Source organism: Struthio camelus, chromosome 6 (genome assembly GCF_040807025.1).
Source record: "Struthio camelus isolate bStrCam1 chromosome 6, bStrCam1.hap1, whole genome shotgun sequence".
Taxonomy (NCBI): Eukaryota; Metazoa; Chordata; class Aves; order Struthioniformes; family Struthionidae; genus Struthio; species Struthio camelus.
In genome coordinates this window covers 19,942,265-19,961,390 of record NC_090947.1, presented here as the reverse complement: position 1 = coordinate 19,961,390, position 19,126 = coordinate 19,942,265, and the positions used below count along the sequence as shown (strand labels likewise).

At 37.5% G+C, this 19,126-nt stretch overlaps 1 protein-coding gene across 15 annotated transcripts in view; it reads left to right on the top strand.

Moving 5' to 3' along the window:
- The window catches only part of OSBPL6 (oxysterol binding protein like 6), a 97,896-nt gene extending 81,570 nt beyond the window's left edge, over positions 1–16,326 (top strand). For all 15 annotated transcript variants that reach the window (XM_068948422.1, XM_068948424.1, XM_068948414.1 and 12 more), the window contains 12 exons: positions 1,246–1,353; positions 3,749–3,883; positions 5,555–5,642; positions 5,879–6,132; positions 7,351–7,488; positions 7,847–7,910; positions 8,574–8,652; positions 9,956–10,100; positions 11,253–11,397; positions 12,404–12,530; positions 13,099–13,221; positions 13,990–16,326. In XM_068948422.1, the coding sequence (XP_068804523.1) occupies positions 1,246–1,353; positions 3,749–3,883; positions 5,555–5,642; positions 5,879–6,132; positions 7,351–7,488; positions 7,847–7,910; positions 8,574–8,652; positions 9,956–10,100; positions 11,253–11,397; positions 12,404–12,530; positions 13,099–13,221; positions 13,990–14,098 (1,515 nt within the window). In that variant the 3' untranslated portion in view covers positions 14,099–16,326. The remainder of the gene's footprint in view (positions 1–1,245; positions 1,354–3,748; positions 3,884–5,554; positions 5,643–5,878; positions 6,133–7,350; positions 7,489–7,846; positions 7,911–8,573; positions 8,653–9,955; positions 10,101–11,252; positions 11,398–12,403; positions 12,531–13,098; positions 13,222–13,989) is intronic.
- The last annotated feature ends 2,800 nt before the right edge of the window (positions 16,327–19,126 follow it).

Sequence of the window (19,126 nt, the reverse complement as noted above, 5' to 3'; positions counted from 1 at the left end):
CTGGTTCCCATCCTGGTTACCAATACAAGTTTAACGAAGACTAGTGGAGACTGTTATTACCAACTTGTAGAAAATAGGTGATTGTGTGTTCTTCTCATTTCTGGCCCTCAGTTGCCAATCTAAAAGCCACTGTCACACTGTCACACATTTGTTCATAGTCTGAATGGGAAAGAAGCAGAAGTTTAGCACATAGCCAGATGGCTGGCTTTGACTAGTCTCATGACTGAGTTCAAGCAGTTTAAGAAATTACTGCCTGTCTGCTGTTAGTGGTCACTTTCCCTTCCCGATATGTGGCTGCGAACATGCCTAGACCGTTTCAGAGCAAAGTAAAATGGCATCATTGAAATCATCTTCAGTAACAGTTTAATCTAACCTATTTTACTTTAGTCCTACTTCGTTTCAGTAGTCACGCAATCGATTCCTGAGTCTGCAGTAGGGAGAGGGAGAGGAAGATTGTTACCATTTTCCCCTTAAAAAGTATATCTTTCTGTTACTTACTTTTATAGCCCCAGTGGTGGGGATGTTTTAGGTTTAAAACAACTAGCAGTTCATGTTCTAGCTGTGTAATATACTGTGTTCTTCTGAACTTTATGCACCCAAATGTATAGCATAGATTAGGCTTTAAAAAAGGAGAAAAACAGCAAATATTAGACACCAGTTGAATTCTATTGGTATCAGTATATTTTGTGAAGTTCTAGTGAATCTATAGTTTGAAATCAACACACACGTGTAAAAACATCACTTGATCTGGAGAGGCAGGCACCCAGTAATCCTAATGATTATGGGTTTCTTTTCTGGAAAGCAAGCAGTGTCCTTTTGCTGGCTCTAAGTGCGATAACCTTGGTATAATCGTAGCTAAGTACTGCCTCGTTGGGCGTTATGGGTGTGTTTTGTGTTACGCAGTTTCATTATTTCTCCCTGCATTCACTCCTCATTTCCATAATATACATAACCCACTGATATTCCTCACAAAGAGCTATCTGAAGAATTAGGGTAGAATGCCATGTTACACTATGGAACATAGCAGTCTCCTTGACTCCTGAAAATCCCTGAAAACAAACCAACCAGAAGTGTAAATTATATACTGCTGATTAGAGAAGATTTCAAAATGCGTATTTCTCTAAAAATGGAACAAGGGAGGCTCTGTGTTTTCTTAGGAAATTTCTTAGAAGAGTGAGTTCAGACAATATTTTTTTTTGCAGTTTAATGTTTACTTCTTAATAAATGTGCAATTTTTATTTTAAGGCTCTGAACCAGAATGCTGAACTAAGGAGTCGCTTGAGCAGAATACATTCAGAATCTGTTATTTGTGATCAGGTTGTCAGTGTAAATATTATTCCTAGTCCTGATGAGGTAAGAGTTTGATCTTTGTTGGGTTTAGAGTACAATCAAACCTTGCTAATTCTCACTAGTATCTGAAACACACCTGGCAAATTTTTGAGTCTTTCAAATTGGCAAGTGATCATTTACTGAAAATGTCAGATTATATATTCTCTAGTAAAAATGTTTCTTTTGTTTTGCCAATGTCAGATTTCACTAAAGAACTCTGCTGTTTGGTCTCTGCAGAGAAATAGGGAAAGACTGCAGTTTTTGAATATGAATTGCTGGATGTGGGAGTTAGTGAGATTCAGTTATATTTGAATGTAACACACAGTAGCCAACCCTCGCTGTATCTTAGTTTCTTGCAAAATCAGTAGAGCAGTTTAATATTTGATGGCCTAACCCTGCAGGTGCTTGAAGTGGTGTTTAATATCTTGAGTGGCATTGCTGAAGTCAAGAGGTTCATCCTTTGAACCAGACATGAAACTAATAGTGCATCTGCACTATTAGTGCATCTGCACTTTCTTGTTTTCCTTTCCTCAGTCAACAGATTATTCTGTGTTGAGCATTTGTATTAATAGCAATTTCGTTTCCCTCATGAGAAGGGCAAATCTGAATTTAGGAGCTGTAATATATTGCAGTTAATGTCACTTTGACAACCATTCTGCTGGCACTTTACCAATGTGTTTTCCCCTTTTCATTTCTACTCATTTTGTTTCTTTGCGTTAGCCCTTTCCATTAACGTACTGTTATCTCCTAATCATTTCTCCCAACAAGAAAGGAAGGTGAACATCTATTTTAAGTTACTTCTGTTTATTTGTTTTTGGAAAATGTGCAAACAAATTTTCCAGGAATCTGGCATGTTGGAAACTAGCAGTAGAAGATATGGATGGAGCAGCCACACACAGCACAGCAGTCTGCAATCAGAGCAGTCTGCAGTTAAGACCTCAGCAATGACCATCTTTTTTTTTCATTGTTGTTGGTTAACATTATTGAGTGGTTTCTTTTTAATCTGCATCTGCTTATCTCTGTGCAGAAGTGTCTGATTGCAGGAGTTTTTCGAAGAGGATCCCAGGTCTCTCTTTCACTTGTCTTAATTGCTTTATAAAAATAATCTTACAATGTGTAGATACATGCCTATGTGTGCGGCTTTTTTATGTGGGAATGTATGTATTTTTCCAAGTTCCTCTACAAAAACTTAAAATTTTAATCACTTCTTATAAATTTAAATGTAACACTGAAGTTAGTGTCTGTTTCTATTATAATTCGTCAGACTTCGTAAGCCAGCAGCAAGCTCACAAGCTTCCAATCCCCAGTGAAAAAAGAATGATGTTTGACCTCTTGCCTTGTGTTTGGTGATCTTTTTCTTAGTTCATTTTGAGGCAACTTTATAAAACTCTTCTGCAGGATTAAGATGTCAGCAAAACCATTTGGAGGACTTCTGTAGTAAGATTAGTGGGGATGGAGTTGAAATCTGAATGGTATCAGCTGTTTAGAATGGCTTCGGCAGTGCTGTCTGCATTATCTCCGCGAACCATGACGATGTGTATTTAGGGGATTAAGACAGAACCCTGTTTCCCTCAACAGCAGCAGCCCCTTTGGTGGAATGGTGCAGGGAGGGATTCTCAATGCTTTTTTCTCCTCCTTCAACTTGAAAGCCTGTAGTGTAACATTTTGGAACCTAGTGTTCCTGCCACGAACAGCAGGAAGAGAAAGGTACGGGGTTAGCTTGTGCCCTGTACTGATACAGGCATAGCACAATTTGGGAACCCTTATCTTTGCTGTTAAATTCTTATTCTCATAAGCCATGGAGAGTTTATTCCCACTAGTAATATTGCATCAGTGTTAATGATGTAGTTCAAATAGGATTTGGAGTACAAACATGGAGTAAAAACATACATGTTATGGTGATTGTCCTTAGTATTCAAACATTTCAAACATTTGTTGCTATACCTGTTGAAAAGTATATTCATTTTCAAAATCATTTAAAATAACTCCCTGGCCTTACAAAGCTTTATAATTGAATTCTGGTTGTATCAAAGCTGGCTTCAGTGATGTCCAACGTGACCAGGTGTCTTTTCATCTGAATTTCATGGTTGAACTTCTCTGGCACAATCCAGCTGTTGTTCACAAGTTCATTCCCCTTGGTACAGAACTAGATCTATCACTAATCACACTGCTAAAGCTTAGCAATTGATGCTAAGCAGGCCTCAAATGAAGAGATACATAGCTCACTGCTCCAAATGTGCCTTATTTTGTAATTGACCAAGTCTCATCTGTTAGATACGCACAAAGCCGTATGAAAAGGCTGTTTTTATGTTCTGTGCTTATATTTGGCATAGAAAAACTATTCAGGTGATTTACCCCTTCTATGCACATTTCTTTTGCATTAGAATAATACTTCTATTTTTCTGTGTTGTATTTACAGACAGGTGAACAAATTCATGTCAATTCATTGTCCCAGCAAGTTTCTAATGAGAGCAGGCTCTCGATGTCTGAATCCGTCTCAGAGTTCTTTGATGCGCAGGAAGTGCTGTTATCTGCCAGCTCATCGGAAAACGAGGTAGGCTGTGATGGCGTGGTCTGATTTTGCTCTCAGGTGGAATTAAGTCTCGCTGCCACTGGTGAATGTGCTTTTTTACACTCTTTAGCGTAAAAAGGTATTAGAATGCATGAGGTGTAGATGAACTAACCCCACACTCCCTGGTAATGGGGTGCAGATGTTCCCTGAAGTGTAACATTGAAAGTGGTGTGCATCAGTAACGTATATTCAGTATGAGTCCTTGCTAGATTATGGCAGTTTCAGATAAGAGTGACAAATACAGGAGCATTTGTATTTGACTGTGCAGTCAGCTAATTTAGATCTAAAATTATTTAATGAAAAAAAATTCTTAGACACATAAAATTGTTTTCTGTAACCTGAGAAGTAGACAACAGCCTAAAAATTCATCTCATTCAAGATAAAAATTAAGAAGGCAGCTACCGTTCCAGACACAGAATCATTTTGCTGTCTACAGCTTTCCTGAGCTTTTCTGAGTTGTATTAAATGGCATTTCAGAATTCCATTAGAGTTGTGTATCAGACAAGTGGAGATTACTTTATTGTTTCTTTTTGTTGTTAACAGTATATGTGTATTTTTCAAACAGTATATGTGTATTTTTCAGATTCCCTCATTGGAGGCTTGGATGATCATTTATGATTAATTATAACCATTTAAGAGAGCTATTTACAGAATTGCTAAACTAAGTCACTGACTTACCTTTCCAAGTAACAAGATTGTTGTCTCCAGAACACTTACTATTCTATTTTGCATCCTCCTTCATTAGGGACATTGATCTGTTTATCTTGCTGGCTGATAAAGCTCTGTCAAGATTTTGTAGCTTTGCAGTTTCTCCAGCTTTTTTTTTTCCTAACCTTACGAAGTAAGAACAAGCAGTGGTTTGGCATGAGGGAACAGCATCCTGTTTTTAAATTGTGACTGTCCAATGTGAATTGTTCAGCAACAAATGGTAGGTTTTTTTGTTCTGAGTATCCAGTTTCCTCTTGCAAATTGCTGATTCAGCCGGCTTCTAAAGATTGTAGACCAGTTCAGAAGGCAAGCTCCCCGAAGTAGTGGTTTCCATAGCTGCTGCCTTAAAATGGAAATCCAACGTAGTGTTGCATTCATTTATGTTACATGAAGAGTGCTGCTGCCTGTTGGCAAGCAAATAAGACTTCGGAGGGTCTATTGAAGCTGACAGCCTCAGCTTCAATTTCAGCCTCAGTCATAGCTTTAGGTCAGCGGAGCCTTTGACTTTAACAGTGCAGAGAACGCTGCGAAGAGACACAGGACACTTAGGAGTTACATCCAAGGCTGAATGCAGTTGACAGTAAAAGTATCCTTTCAAAAATAAACAAGCAAATAAAATAGGAATATCCTCAGTTCTGCTAGTTTATGGAGAGCTCATGTTTTTCTTTTCTCTTTTTAATTTTTTTTTAACAAAGATATTTTTTCAGAAATACTGCTTTCAAAATAGTATACAATACTATATAGAGAGCATAGCATTTGTCTTGATGCTGTTAGTGCGTTGGCAGTATGGGCTGAGTGAAACATCCAGTTGATTTAGTTAAAGCTCTATTAGGCTAGAAATGATTTCTTTGAATATTTATTTTCCGAGTAATTATTTTTGCCTAATTTGTCAGGATATTTTGTATATATTTGAATTCATTGATATTTCTTATGTTTATGTTTTAGGCTTCTGATGATGAATCTTATATCAGTGATGTGAGTGATAATATATCTGAGGACAACACCAGTGTTGCAGACAACATTTCTCGGCAAAGTATACTGCTACGTTTTAAACTTCGGGCAATTATGTTGGTTTTGTTCTCGTACCACATTTACTGCGTGTCTACGCAAACCTATTAAGCTGAAATCAGTGAAATTGGGCTTGCTTGTTCTGGTGGTGAATTTGGTTCCATGAATAAGTCTTTCTCTCCCTCCTCTCTCTCCCTCTTCCCTTTTTTTTTTTTTTTTGATGGTGCTTTCTTACAATAATAGTTTTTTTCCCCTTTCTAGTTCTTAACGGTGAGCTAACAGGAGGTGCGTTCAGGAACGGACGACGAACTTGTCTCCCAGCTCCTAGCCCTGACACTAGTAACATCAATCTGTGGAATATTTTGAGAAACAACATCGGCAAAGATCTTTCCAAAGTGTCCATGCCGGTTGAGCTAAACGAACCTCTGAATACTTTGCAACATCTCTGTGAAGAGCTGGAATACAGTGAACTCTTGGACAAGGCTGCTGAAACTGATGATCCCTATGAACGCATGGTAATAAGTGTAACATAGCACTTCTTATGTATATATTAAAAGAGGAACTGTTGCTTGGAGGTCTGTGCAGGGATCCTCTCTCACTCTTCCTAATCACAGACAACAGACCTCCCTGCTGGGTTAGATCAGTTCTGTGTACAGTTACAGATGTTAAGTTTGATCTGAATAATGCAGAGGGACTTTTCTTTACCTCAGGCCAAGTACTGCGATTATGATTCACTGATGTGAAGACTAATTGCATTTGTTAGGACTGAATAGGTAGGCAAGAAAAAGCCACGATGCAACTGAGAACGTCCTTGCAAACCTGGATTCTGACCCTGTCTCTGCTACAGAAATCTCTTGCAATACTAGGCAAGTGATATAAGCCAAACTTTTAACAGGCAGTTTAAAAGCATAAGTTGTATGCCTAAACTGAAGCACTTGGGACTAACTGGTTGAACTGCTGAATACCCGAAACATCAGTGGTAGCTGTGCTTTGCATATTTTACCTGCTTCTGCTCTGTTCTCTGAAAAATCAGGACTTTGCTATCTGAGGTCAGCATCCAGAAGTAGTGGACGCTTCTTTTTTTCCACTGCTCCTGATTGTTCTGACCTCTGCTAAATGGAGGTGCAATCTGAATGCAAGTGGCATGTCACTCAGCTTATTACTCCCACCTGGGCCTGGTTCAGAGGTTACTAAATTTGGGCTTTGCATGGAGATAAAAGGTGGCTGATGGGCAGCACACCCATAGGACCCTGGCATAACTTTGCATTAAGAAAATACTAAGTGAGAGCTGTTTATGTTCAACACTGAATAAAACAGAGATCCCCGAGGAAAACAGTGTGTTATCTTGTCACTAAAAATGGTCACATAGCATTTATTTGCAAGAAGCAGGGTCGAGAGGTGACTCTCACTAGAGACAAAACACTTATTTGGATTAGGTCATTCGTGATAAACCTGATCAAAATTGGAACAGCAGTATCTTCTAAGATTGTTATTTTAGAAAAATATTAGGAGAGACTGACAGAAGCCATGAAGAAGAACAAATGACATCAACAGAAGACATACGATTTGTACTGGTTCTGGCTGGGATATATGGCTTCACTCTCAGGCATGCTTCATTAATGCAGGTTTCACTGTGAATTGTACGATAGCATATAATGATGGCATGTGTGCAAGAATCTCCAGCTATTTCTTACTCCAACTTTGTCTTACATTCTTGTCTCTATTTTAACCAGGTTCTCATAGCTGCTTTTGCAGCTTCAGGCTATTCCTCTACGTACTTTAGAGCAGGAAGCAAGCCATTTAACCCAGTGCTTGGTGAAACTTATGAATGTATTAGAGAAGACAAAGGATTTCGATTTTTCTCAGAGCAGGTAAAGCTTGTTTCTAGACAGACACTTCAGTTTAGACTTTGGTTCCTTCGTTCAATAAATTAACCATAGTTTTTCTTTGTAGTTAAAATGCTATGTTTTCTTAATAACAAAGAAAGCTTGTTAGCATGAGTGAACCTCGTTAAATACTAGAAAGCATATGTTTTTATAGCAATCTCTTCAGTAGCAGCGTCATTTTAAGTACATAGTGTAAAAAAGGAAGCTTAAGTTACGTTGATTTTCCCAGTAACATAGACTAATAAATTGCATGGGCTATTTGGTATTTTTAACTTTCGGTAACAGTTGCAGTGTCTTAGAAATGAAAATTAATTGCTTCTACCTCATCCCAACTTTTTTCCAGGTTAGCCACCATCCTCCCATTTCTGCCTGTCACTGTGAATCGAAGAACTTTGTATTTTGGCAAGGTATACCTTTTTAATTCAAAAGCAGAAAAAATATTTAATTAGCAAGTAAAATCTCTGTCTGTCCTTACAGATTTAGCTTTGCACTTGGAACTTGCACAAAATGTTGATATTTATTCTTGTAGTTACATATTGCAAACTGATTCTTAGAATTATTTCACTCTACATTTTCATTCTTAAGATTGAGCAGGTGCGTTATAACTCTTCCTGTCACTTGCAGTCTGCTTATAAATATTTTTCTGCTTAAAAGCCTTTTTCCAAGCAAGTTGGTATTTTAAACACAAGGAGGTTGAGGGTTTTTTGTTCTGTTTTTTTTATTTGATTTGGTTTGGTTTTGGGGGGGGGGGGTGATTGCACAGTTCAACAAGCAGCTGTATCTTACCTTAACTCTAGTGGCATATGTATTTAATTTATACTGAATGTTTTCCTGCAAGATTTGACAATAATGTAGCATGAGGCAATTTCTATGAGGAAATTGAACTTGTATTTAGTTTTTCTGACCTAATGCCAGTTTCCATTATATATGTTTTTTATTTTCATGGCAAGCTCATACTGTGCTGTTCTAAGCTGGATGGTCTATCATAGATCATCTTGTATGCTACAGATCACTGCAAGTGAGAGATTTTGGTCTTTTCAGTTTTGTAAGTCTTTCACTACTGTATTCAGATATCAGATGGAAAAACAAATTCTGGGGGAAATCAATGGAAATCCTGCCAGTTGGAACACTGAATGCAACTCTTCCAAAGTAAGCTACAGTCTTATTTCCTTTTGTTTGATTTTTGATCTTTGCTGTAATCTAGTAATATGCCCTGTCTTGTGAATGGGTTGGGTGAAGTGTTTAGTGACATCACATGAAGAGTACCTATGAAACTGTTAATGCCTAGCTCACATCTCTCCTGACGGTACAGGCTGGGTTACCGAGGTGTTGCTGGAGCCTGAGGGTCCATTTGGGTTTTTAGAGGAAAAATGTACAGACTCTCTGGAAACTGGCAGACCAAGAAAAAGAGAAATGTTTTAGGAGGAGAAATGCCCTTTCTGTATACTGTAATAATCAACCGTTCAGAACAAGACTGTAGAATACAGCACCATCAGCAGCTAGCACTGTCCTTACTAGGGCTCTCAGTACTGCTAGTTGTGCCTCAGAAGAACCAGTAGCAATAATGTAAGGGCATTTTTCAAAATGTTGTACATTCTAGAAAAGCCAAAACATTTCCTTCAGGTATTGCCAGAGCAGTCAGAAGTGGGAGTTTCACCACAGATAAAACAAGGTGTAAATTCAGAATATTCAAGGAAAGGATACTTGAAAATGTGTCTGCAGCTTGTGCAGTACTATTTCTGCAGAAATACTATAAATGGCAGCCAGGTTTTCTTTCTGCCTTTAACACTACAGCATTCTCAGGGACTCCATCTCTTCATCCATCTCATAAAAACAAGGGAAATGCACTCAGGAGCAGCTTTGCATTCTGTCTCCATGTTTGCCCCACAGTGGTGCAGGAGAATTTGCTTTGCACAGTATCATTCCCTGATTCCGTTCCTTTGCTTGATGGTGGAGATGCTCTCACTCTGGGTAATTGTTACAGAGAAAAAGGGATAGTGTCCCAGTGAGCTCCGGCTTCCTACCTCCTTTCTATTCTGTCCTTTCCATGCGTATTTTGTTCTACTTGCATTGTCTGCCTATAGCCTCAATCCAGCCTTGTGCTTTTAGGACATGTTGATCTTTGGGTCTCTGTCCAATCCCGTTGAAATTGTGGCCAAAGTAGTTAATGATCTGAGGAGAACAAAAGTTCCCTGCAGGGCTTCAGTGGTTCACGATATCTTGGTTTTGTGGCTCATAGCAGCGTTCCTTAGTTCTCTGCAATGGAGCGAGTTTCTCCACAGATGATTAGTGATGTGCCCAGAAGCTATACTTTTAATAAAATAAGCTATTGTTTCAAAGTTTTTGAGGAATATGGTCTTGTATATATGATAACGGAGCTATGTTTTAGTTTTTTGGTCAGTGATGATCATGATTAGTTTACATTGCCAATTACTTGTTGATCTGTTCTTAGGTATGGAGATTACTATGTCTGGAACAAAGTCACTACCTGCATACATAATATCCTTAGTGGAAGGAGGTGGATAGAACATTACGGAGAGATAACTATCAGAAACACAAAAAGCAGCATTTGTATTTGTAAACTCACATTTGTCAAGGTAACTTATGTATTCTAATGTGCAGTTCATAAAACTGCACAATTTTACTTTTAGCTGTTCCTTCGATATTCCTGAAATTCGCATTCCCTATTTTGTCTTATCAACATTGTTTCTGACAAACAAATCCCTATGAAAATTGTCACTAGAGAGTGCTGTCATTAGTAGTGTCTATTCCTGTCCATTTGATATCAGTGTGTTATATTTCTGTATAGTTTTCTGCTTTGTTTTTGTTGTTTTTAGGTTAAAAATAAAATGTAAAAATTTCTTCTTTGATACCACAGTGAGTATGCGAAGTCACTGTATGGACTTCTGTGCCTATTATTTCAATCCTTCTTTAGAATTCTCTGAATTTTTTTATCATTTTTAGATTCAATAATGCTGCTTTTCCTCATATTGTTTTAATATGCAGACAAGGATATATATAAAAACAGATCACTGTATAGCTCTGTTAGTATTGATTATTTTCCCTAAAAACAACTTTTTCTTCATATTGCAACAAAACACGCCAGTAGCGTTGCAACGTTAGCAGTGGTGCATTGTTGTATAGCTGAAAGTCATGATTTGATGGGTGTTCTGAAGATGGACAACTAGCTCAGTAGATGAAGGTGGAAGAAATAGACGTGTCTAAGAAAAGCACGATAGAGAAGAGAAACAGAAGACAAATACCAAGTAATACTGGCTGAAAGTCTTCACTGCTACGAACAGTAGTGTGCAGGACCATCAAAGAATCCCCTTACATATACAGGTGTATTCAGTATTTTCTCATATAGGGAGAAGAGATTTAGCTGGCTCTGATCCTGCAACTTTCAAAGTGTTTTTTTTTACTACTGAACTGTGTGGCATTTGGGTTAGTGAAGCAACAATATGATTCCTATATGTGCAGATAATTAAATGAGTTTAAATTCCTTTATATCAAAACCACATATCAAATCATTCAGTGTTTCTCATATGCTAAAGCAGTTAATATTTGGATCATTTGAATTTGAATTCTGATATTCTTGATTCCAGGTGAGTGATTCTGATACAAAATTTGGAAGCTTCGGTTAGTGACACAAACTAAGATATGCGCAGTGTGTGTATGGCACAGTGGGGTAGTGTAATGCACAGTGTGAAGGAGTGAACTAGTAATTCTTTGCTCCGTTAAATTTGCAGGTAAACTACTGGAATTCAAATGTAAATGAGGTCCAGGGTGTTGTGATGGATCAAGAAGGGAAGGTGGTACATCGCCTTTTTGGAAAGTGGCATGAAGGCCTTTATTGTGGGGTTGCACCTTCAGCCAAATGTATATGGAGGCCAGGTGAGAAGCTTGTAATAAATGCTAAACTATAGCAGCCACCTTGGTGTGACTCTAAACCATGTAAAACTGTGTTAGCCATCGTTTTAAATGCACAAAATATACTGGGGGAGGTATCTGGCTAGACAGATAAACAAGATTTTGCATGAGTTTATAATAATGGTAAATGGAAACATTCCTACAGGGCACAGTCTTCTACATGTCAGTCTGACTCCTGGTCAAATATACTGAGGGCTTGGAGACATTATAAAAACAAAATTAAGAAAATGGTTGGATGTCCAGGCCTAACTTTCTTTTCACAGAGGGTAACTCAGTTGTATTAAACAGAAAGGAGGTGCTAGTTGATTGAGTTTGTGATGTTAATGCTTTATTAACCCAATGGATTGGTGTTCAGAGATTATGAACCTCTTGTGACTTCAGGAGCTGAAGTCAACTTCCTTATTGCTAACTTAGAGTCATTTGGTTTGAATTACTGTTGCTTTGTACCTGTAGTTTCTTGCGTGCATGCACAGTGTTTACCCAGGAATTGTCATTGTGGGTAACGTTTTGCACCCACTCCACTCTGACTGAAACTAGGGCTGAAGGTGCAGGCCAGGGCAGAGTTAGTGTGTGAGTGAGGATATGTTCGAAAATTAGCATTAAAGATCAGCTAAGGTTAGATGCTATACAGATGTTTTATAAGTGCACTTTTCTGGGAGGAAGAAGCTATGTTTAACTTGAAAATCTTGAAAACAGTAATTTTTATTTAAAAAGGAAGGAAGATCATAAAAGTTTTAAATCTTATTAGCGTGTAATTACAACCTCTACAGAAAAGTAGTGGAAATTAATATTTTGTGAAAATTGTTCCTCCTAGAGAGAATAGCTTTTTGATGCTTTTTAATTTTACATGAGAGAAGTAAAATGTATTAATGTACTTTACTGTTATAATTTAATAAATATATGAGGCTTTGTTGCGTACTTAGAGTAATAGTTTAAAAAGCATTTTTCTTTCTCACACATGTTCATACAGGCTCCATGCCAACCAATTATGAACGTTATTATGGCTTCACAAGGTTTGCTATTGAGCTCAATGAATTAGATCCTGTCCTGAAAGATCTTCTTCCTACAACAGATGCACGATTTAGGCCAGATCAAAGGCAAGAACACTCGTTTATACTTTTAATATCTGATGGTTTTAAGGCTTGGTTTGGCTGGGTATTGAATTTTTTTTGAAGTCTTCACTACAGTCTGAACTAGGTTTTAGATCAGAAGATTCCGCTGGAAGAGGAGGTCAAGCTTCTGCTTTATCCATTTGAGGGAAAGGAACGTAGAAAGCATTCTGTTGGTGTGGTAGAGCTACGTATAGAATAGGAAATCTTTTAGCAGAGACGGAATTCCTCGTGATGAACTGGAAAAACATGCTCTGAATGGAAGCAGCGTTAATTCCCTCGTTATACTCATTCATAATACCGTTGGTGATGCATTGAAGTAGCTAAAGAAAGTGTATGCCATAGGCTGTGGGTCAGGCACGCGTAACTGGGGAAGCAAATGTTGGTCATACCTGTGAGTAATTTCTTATTTTGAAGCGGTAGGACTAGATCTAAAAGTAGGTACAACACGGACAACAGGCGTGACTTCTGCTTGTCTTGTGTGATGACTGGTGCTAGAAAATCAGTTGTTCAAGGCACCGTATGATCGCTATGGGACCTGTGGTTATTCCTGCAGGCTTCTGGAAGAAGGAAATGTAGAAGCAGCAGCAACAGAGAAGCAAAGAATAGAGGAACTCCAGAGAAGTCGGAGGCGGTACATGGAAGAAAACAGCATTGAATATGTACCCAAATTTTTTAAGTGAGTCTGTTCATTTCAGTAATAATCCTCTGTTTGTTCTCTATGGAGCACCTGGACAAAATACTACATGAATTACCACCAGCATAGTCTCTTCAAACATGAAAGCCTGAAAAATAGCAACTTTTATGTGTGTGTGTGCGTGTGTGTGTGTGTGTGTGTGTGCATATAGATATATATGTGTATATATATATGGTGTATACATAATACCTAATCATCACAGATAACAATGGTAATCAGTAGCCTGATGTTTAGCATGGGGAACCAACAGTGAAAAGTGAAAACATTCAAGTGTTTGATGCAGTTCTTCAGTGGAAGATGAGCAAAGTGCAGAGGAGGCAAATAGTATAAATGGTAAAAGGCTTGTGTTCCGCAAGCCGGATCTCTTGAGTGATCCCTTAAACAAAACCAAAATCTGTTAAGGCCAAAATGGCTTCATGTGGCTCTAAGACCTGCTTACATGGATCAGATGGTAGCTTTGCAAGTTTGGCTACTTTCTAGATTGTTCACTTTTGTCAAAAGCAGAGATTAATTTTTATTTTTAAGTCCCTGACTGTTCTTCTCTTTTAAAATATGAAATCAGATTCTGTATTGGGCTTAGATTAGAGGCATGGAATTTGATTTCGTACTGTAAAAGTGCAGAGAGCTATGGTCAGAACTTTTTTCTCTCTCACTCGCATGTTCTCTCTCTCTCTTTTTAAATTTTTTTGTTTGTGTGTGTTTTTGTTTTGCTTATTTGTTTTATTTTGTTTGTTTGTTTTTTTCCTGTAGGAAAGTTATTGATGCTAATCAAAGAGAGGCCTGGGTTACCAATGACACCTACTGGGAACTGCGAAAGGATCCTGGCTTTAGTAAAGTAGAAATTCCCATACTCTGGTAAACTTGAGAATGTAGATCTAGTAAACATATCACTCTCTGAAGAAAAAAATAACTATGCACAATATGTTTCTTATAGCTAAGCGTGGTTTGTGGGTCTACGGAAAATCTATCATTTGCATTTATATTCATCTTTATAAAGGACTTTTGAAAGTGCATTAAACCAGGCCCCTGACCACTTCTGGATCTTTTTAATTTTGCAGCAGCCATTAAAAAAAAAAAAAGAAAGAAAAAGAAACAAATAAAAACCTTTTAAAGTTTCATACACTGAAAATTCAGAAGAAAAGAAGCAGAAGAGTTATCCAAAGTCACTCAGAAGAGGTGGTAAACAAAAAACTGCAACCGGTGCTTTAAACAGACATTAAGAGTAATGTAATTTAAGTTAAAAAAAAAAAAAAAAAAAAAAGGAAGAAAACATGGAAGAAATCCACTTTGTTTCAACTATTTTTGTTAAAAACTCTTGGTTTACAACACTATCATTTCTGACTTCAGGTTAGTCCTTTGATGTGATGTGCTTGGACTGACCTTTGTCAAAAAGACATAAGACATGCTTTTCTGGAAGCTATTCCCATTCATATGTCATTGTTCATGCCTTAAACAAAATATGAAGAAGTATAGTAAGTCATTTTAAAATGTGTATGCTTAGGCTTGCGTGGAGGGCAGATTTTTAAAGCATTAAGATCTTATCATATAAATATTGATGAACCTGTATTCCTTAAAATCAAAAGACAGCCAAGCATCTAACTGTATTTCAGAGGAAGGAGATCTACTGTACATGCTTTAGCTTTGGGAAGCTGACTGTATAATCAGACTGAAAAGAAACTACTAACTGGTTAAATTTGAGACAGTTTTGGTAAATGCATTTGAATTGCTAGTCAGAAAGATCATATTCTAAATGACCGAGGCTGAGATGTGATCATCGTTTATAGATGGATCTGACATAGCTTCACAGTGTATCTCATTTCCCCCTGTTTATACAATTAGAATTCCCTGAAGCTTTGCAACAGTGTTAAAAGCACAGAAAGATTTCATAGGAAAGTCTCTGGCTTCTCTCCAGAAGCTGGATAGTACTGTGAACACAACTAATGTTTTCTGCCACACACACCATATACTTTCCTGGCTCTGTGTTCTCCTCATCCGCTTTTCTTTATCTAAACTTATATGTGAGAGCAGAGCAGAGGCTCCCACGCTTTGTAGCTAACAGCTTCTTATGTTGCCAAAATAGCTTTTATGCAAAATTATATTTTACAGTTTTTTCATAAAGTGATTCTGTATTTTTTGATTCAGAACCAAGTCTCTTATGTGTTGCTTTGCCTCAATTAATATATAAGGGAGGAGGCCTGGCACTTTCTATCTGATAATCTCTGAAGCACTAAACAGTAGGAGGGCAGATTTTACTAAAAGAAAAAAAAAAGTAGTTTTATTAGGAAAAAATTGCATTCCATATGGTATGATCATTTATGCATGTATTATACATTCAGGCACTGATGACAGGCTAGATTTCCTGCATATATACTGTCTGTCATGTACATAGCATACACAGTGCACTTAAATTTTTCTATTTAAGATATATTCCAGTAGAGACAAAATAAAATAAAAATTCAGATAGATATCTGATCCTGCCAGGAGAGCTGGTTGAACAGCTCTCAGTGGAGTACCACACATAGCCAGTTCTCTGCATGCCTGTTCCTTTTGCAGAGTCAGGTCTTTACAGAGTTAAGATTACTGTGATTACTTTATATGCATTTAGTGCTCCCCCTTGCTTTTACAGCAGAGCAGCTAGCTACTGATGAATTCCACTTTCTTCTGACAGTTATAAGGAAAAATATGAAAGCTTAAGGAAAATACTAGGTAGAACTTATGAGAACTTTGAATACTTGGTATAAAAAGCTGTATGCAGATTAAGAGGATTTGTTCCAGAGAAAATTTGAATTATTCAAAAAATTGATCTCTTTCCCTTTTCCAGTTGAATCAAATCTGAATTCTTCTAGAGTTCTTCAGTGGTTATTATAAGAAAATGAAAATACATCAATTTTTTTTTTTAATCATATTAGGTTAACTTCATCCTAGTTGCTTTAATAGCATTACACTATGAATCAAATTGGCACACTGTGTGCAAAATGGCTATTAATTATTCTGTCACTTTCCTTAAATATATCATTATTAAACATTTGTGCCCCTCCTGCTCCAGCCTCTGTGTGCGGGTTGACCGTGACATTAAAAAGTGTCCTTTGTGTATGATTGAGAGTACATTTGAGAGACAAGAAGCTGCATGTCCTCAAATTTTTTGAAAGTTGGATTTTAATTTGAATACAGAGATAAGGTATTGAGTTTTAGAGTGTTCTGCTAGTGTTTTGTGATTATCATTCTTTGCAGTGCAAACTGAAACTTGGTGAACCTAAAGATACTATCACTGATCTAATTACTTTTAACAGCTGTTTATCAAATACTCATTGAAAGAACAGCATTATCATCTTAGAATTTAAAAAATCTATGATACGATAAATCTTTCTGTTGAAGGCACTCTTAAATTACTAAACATTACATTAGCGAATTAATAACTAGAAGCAATATAAAACAATGCATCGCAAAATGGTATTTTTCTTTGTCAGAATTCTAAATGTACTGACAAATTATACCATAAAGCAATTTCTTATAGTACAGGATTCTGTGCAAAATCTTCTATTAATTTTTTCTTGCCTCCTTGGGGGACATAATGACATATTTTCTAAAGAGAATGGCTTAACAGAGGCCTAGTGGCTTCTCCTCAAACTATAATTTTTGAACAGCTTTGAAAGAGCGCCTGCACTGCATCAAGCACAGGTGCAGAGCTTTGCTCTTCCCCGTTCTGAACTTCATGAAGTTTCTGCTTGGCCTAGTTCTCAAGTTCAGGAAGGTCCTTCTGGTCAGAGCTCTGCCATTTGGCATGTTGCCTAATCCTCCCAATATAAGGTTATCTTTGAAGTTGCAAGGCTGCAGTCTGCGTCCTTGGGCAGGTCACTGATGATGTTGAACGGCTCAGGGCCCGGAGCTGACCCCAATGGCACCGTCCCCGTTCCTGGTGCCAGCGGGGGTAAGGCAACCATCCCACCCTTTGAGCATGGGGACTCAGGTGGTTTTCAGCCCATCTCGCTCCTTTCACCCAGGCATAAAATACTAAAATAATTTAATAAAAGTAAATTCACCAGGCCTAAATATTTCTCTGCTCTGTAGGTTATATTGTTCTAGGTTTGGTAGGTGAGGAGAATCTGTGCAACCATTTGATGTTTAAAAAAACTTCCAACTATTAAAATTTCTGAGTTGGACTTAATAAAAAGGTATCCTATGCTTTCAAAATTCTATGCCTTTTTTCAAAATTCATTTCTATATGAAATAAACCTTCTGCTTTATCCATAATAGCAGATGTTATTCAATTAATATTTTATAAGCATACCTTAGTTTGTTCCCTGTTCTGGTACAAAGGATGTAATAGGATAATACTAGCTATTACCATCAAAGGTAATGTCTTAATAGAAACTTAAATAGCTTCATTCCTATTTTTGATCTCTGTTAACAAGATGGCAGATTTTTCTGCATAATAGAAGTTATTACCTCACTGAGAGATAGAAATTGAATAGGAGTTGATTCTCATACAGTCTCACTGTGATAAAAAGTCATCTAGCCACTCATTCTAATTTTAGACAGGTATACAAGTTGCATGAAATAAACATGTTTGCATTTGGCTTTAGAAGTAAACTCCCAATATAGTGCTCTCTTCATCTTACAAATAACGTTATGCATTTTCTCTCATTTTGAACTTTTGACTCTGAATTAACTTTTGTGCTGTTTGTGGTTTTTATCTGAATAGCACATACTAGGTGTATGTCAAGTATACAGTATGTGTGCATGATACATTTTTAAAAGATAATGCCCTTAATTTCCTACTGAACACTGTTAGAGCCTCACAAGAACAAATTATGCAAACCTTAAGGCATATTCTTCCTCGAGCAGTATGCCCAGGAGCCAGCGCTGAGCCTGCCTCAGCTGCACTGTGTGATGATTTTGCTTCCAGGCTCTGTCCTCCTTCATCTGCTCCAAATGTCGCCTGTGAAAGGGAGGCCCGGCATCTTGCACAGTTTACCATGGAAATAACATGGTATTTTCTCTGCCTCAAGCTAGGGGGAGCGGGGCCCAGGGCAAAGCGGGCTTGCACATAGCATTTCTCTCCAAACTTGAATTTTTAGGAACGCTCTGGGAGGGAGAGGCGTTCCTGTGCGCTCGTGCAGTGCCTGAGAAGGCTGAACATGCTGATGGTCTCTTAGTTTTGCACAGCTTGCTTTGGTTAACATAGCTCTCTTAATTTAGGGAAGGATTGTATTGCCTCCTTGTTTTAAAGGATTTTGGAGTTCTGCCTGGTGTTGAAATCAACATTACCTGTTTAAAGTGCCATTGGCCACAGTAGTAATATCAGTAACATAACAGATTTAAATTAAATCTACCTGAAATTAATAAGGTCTTTGAAGGAAAAAGGTATATGTATTTGTGTGCTAAAGTGGCAGGAAGTGTTAAGTTAAGGAGAGTTTGGCCCAGCTAAGGAAAAAAGATTAATATTGACAGAAATGTGTAAGAAGCATTAGAATACCCTAGCCAGTCAGGATGTGCTATACACAGACCTTGGAGAAAGCTAACAAAACTATGCCTTAACTTGCCTTTTTTAGCAGCTGAAAATATTAGGGCTGAAAATACTATCTAGTGTTTTTGGTTGTCCAGCATTGAGTACTAAATGTCAAAATTGCATAAAACTTTAATTATTCTTTTAAGCAGATAGTGGCAAAAATCATGATGGTCAGGGATGCAGCTGCAACTAAATGTTCTTGTTAACTTGCTCAAAATTGCAGAAGTATGTTTAGTGTAAAAAGTAGTTTAATTTTCTACTTTACCGTACCTGGTTATTTTTATTATAATTCCTGTATCACTCAGAAGATGAAGGTGAGTTTCATGGAGAGACTTGTGCCGGTGGAAGGGCTTTTGTATTTTTGGTTTTTTAACAGCA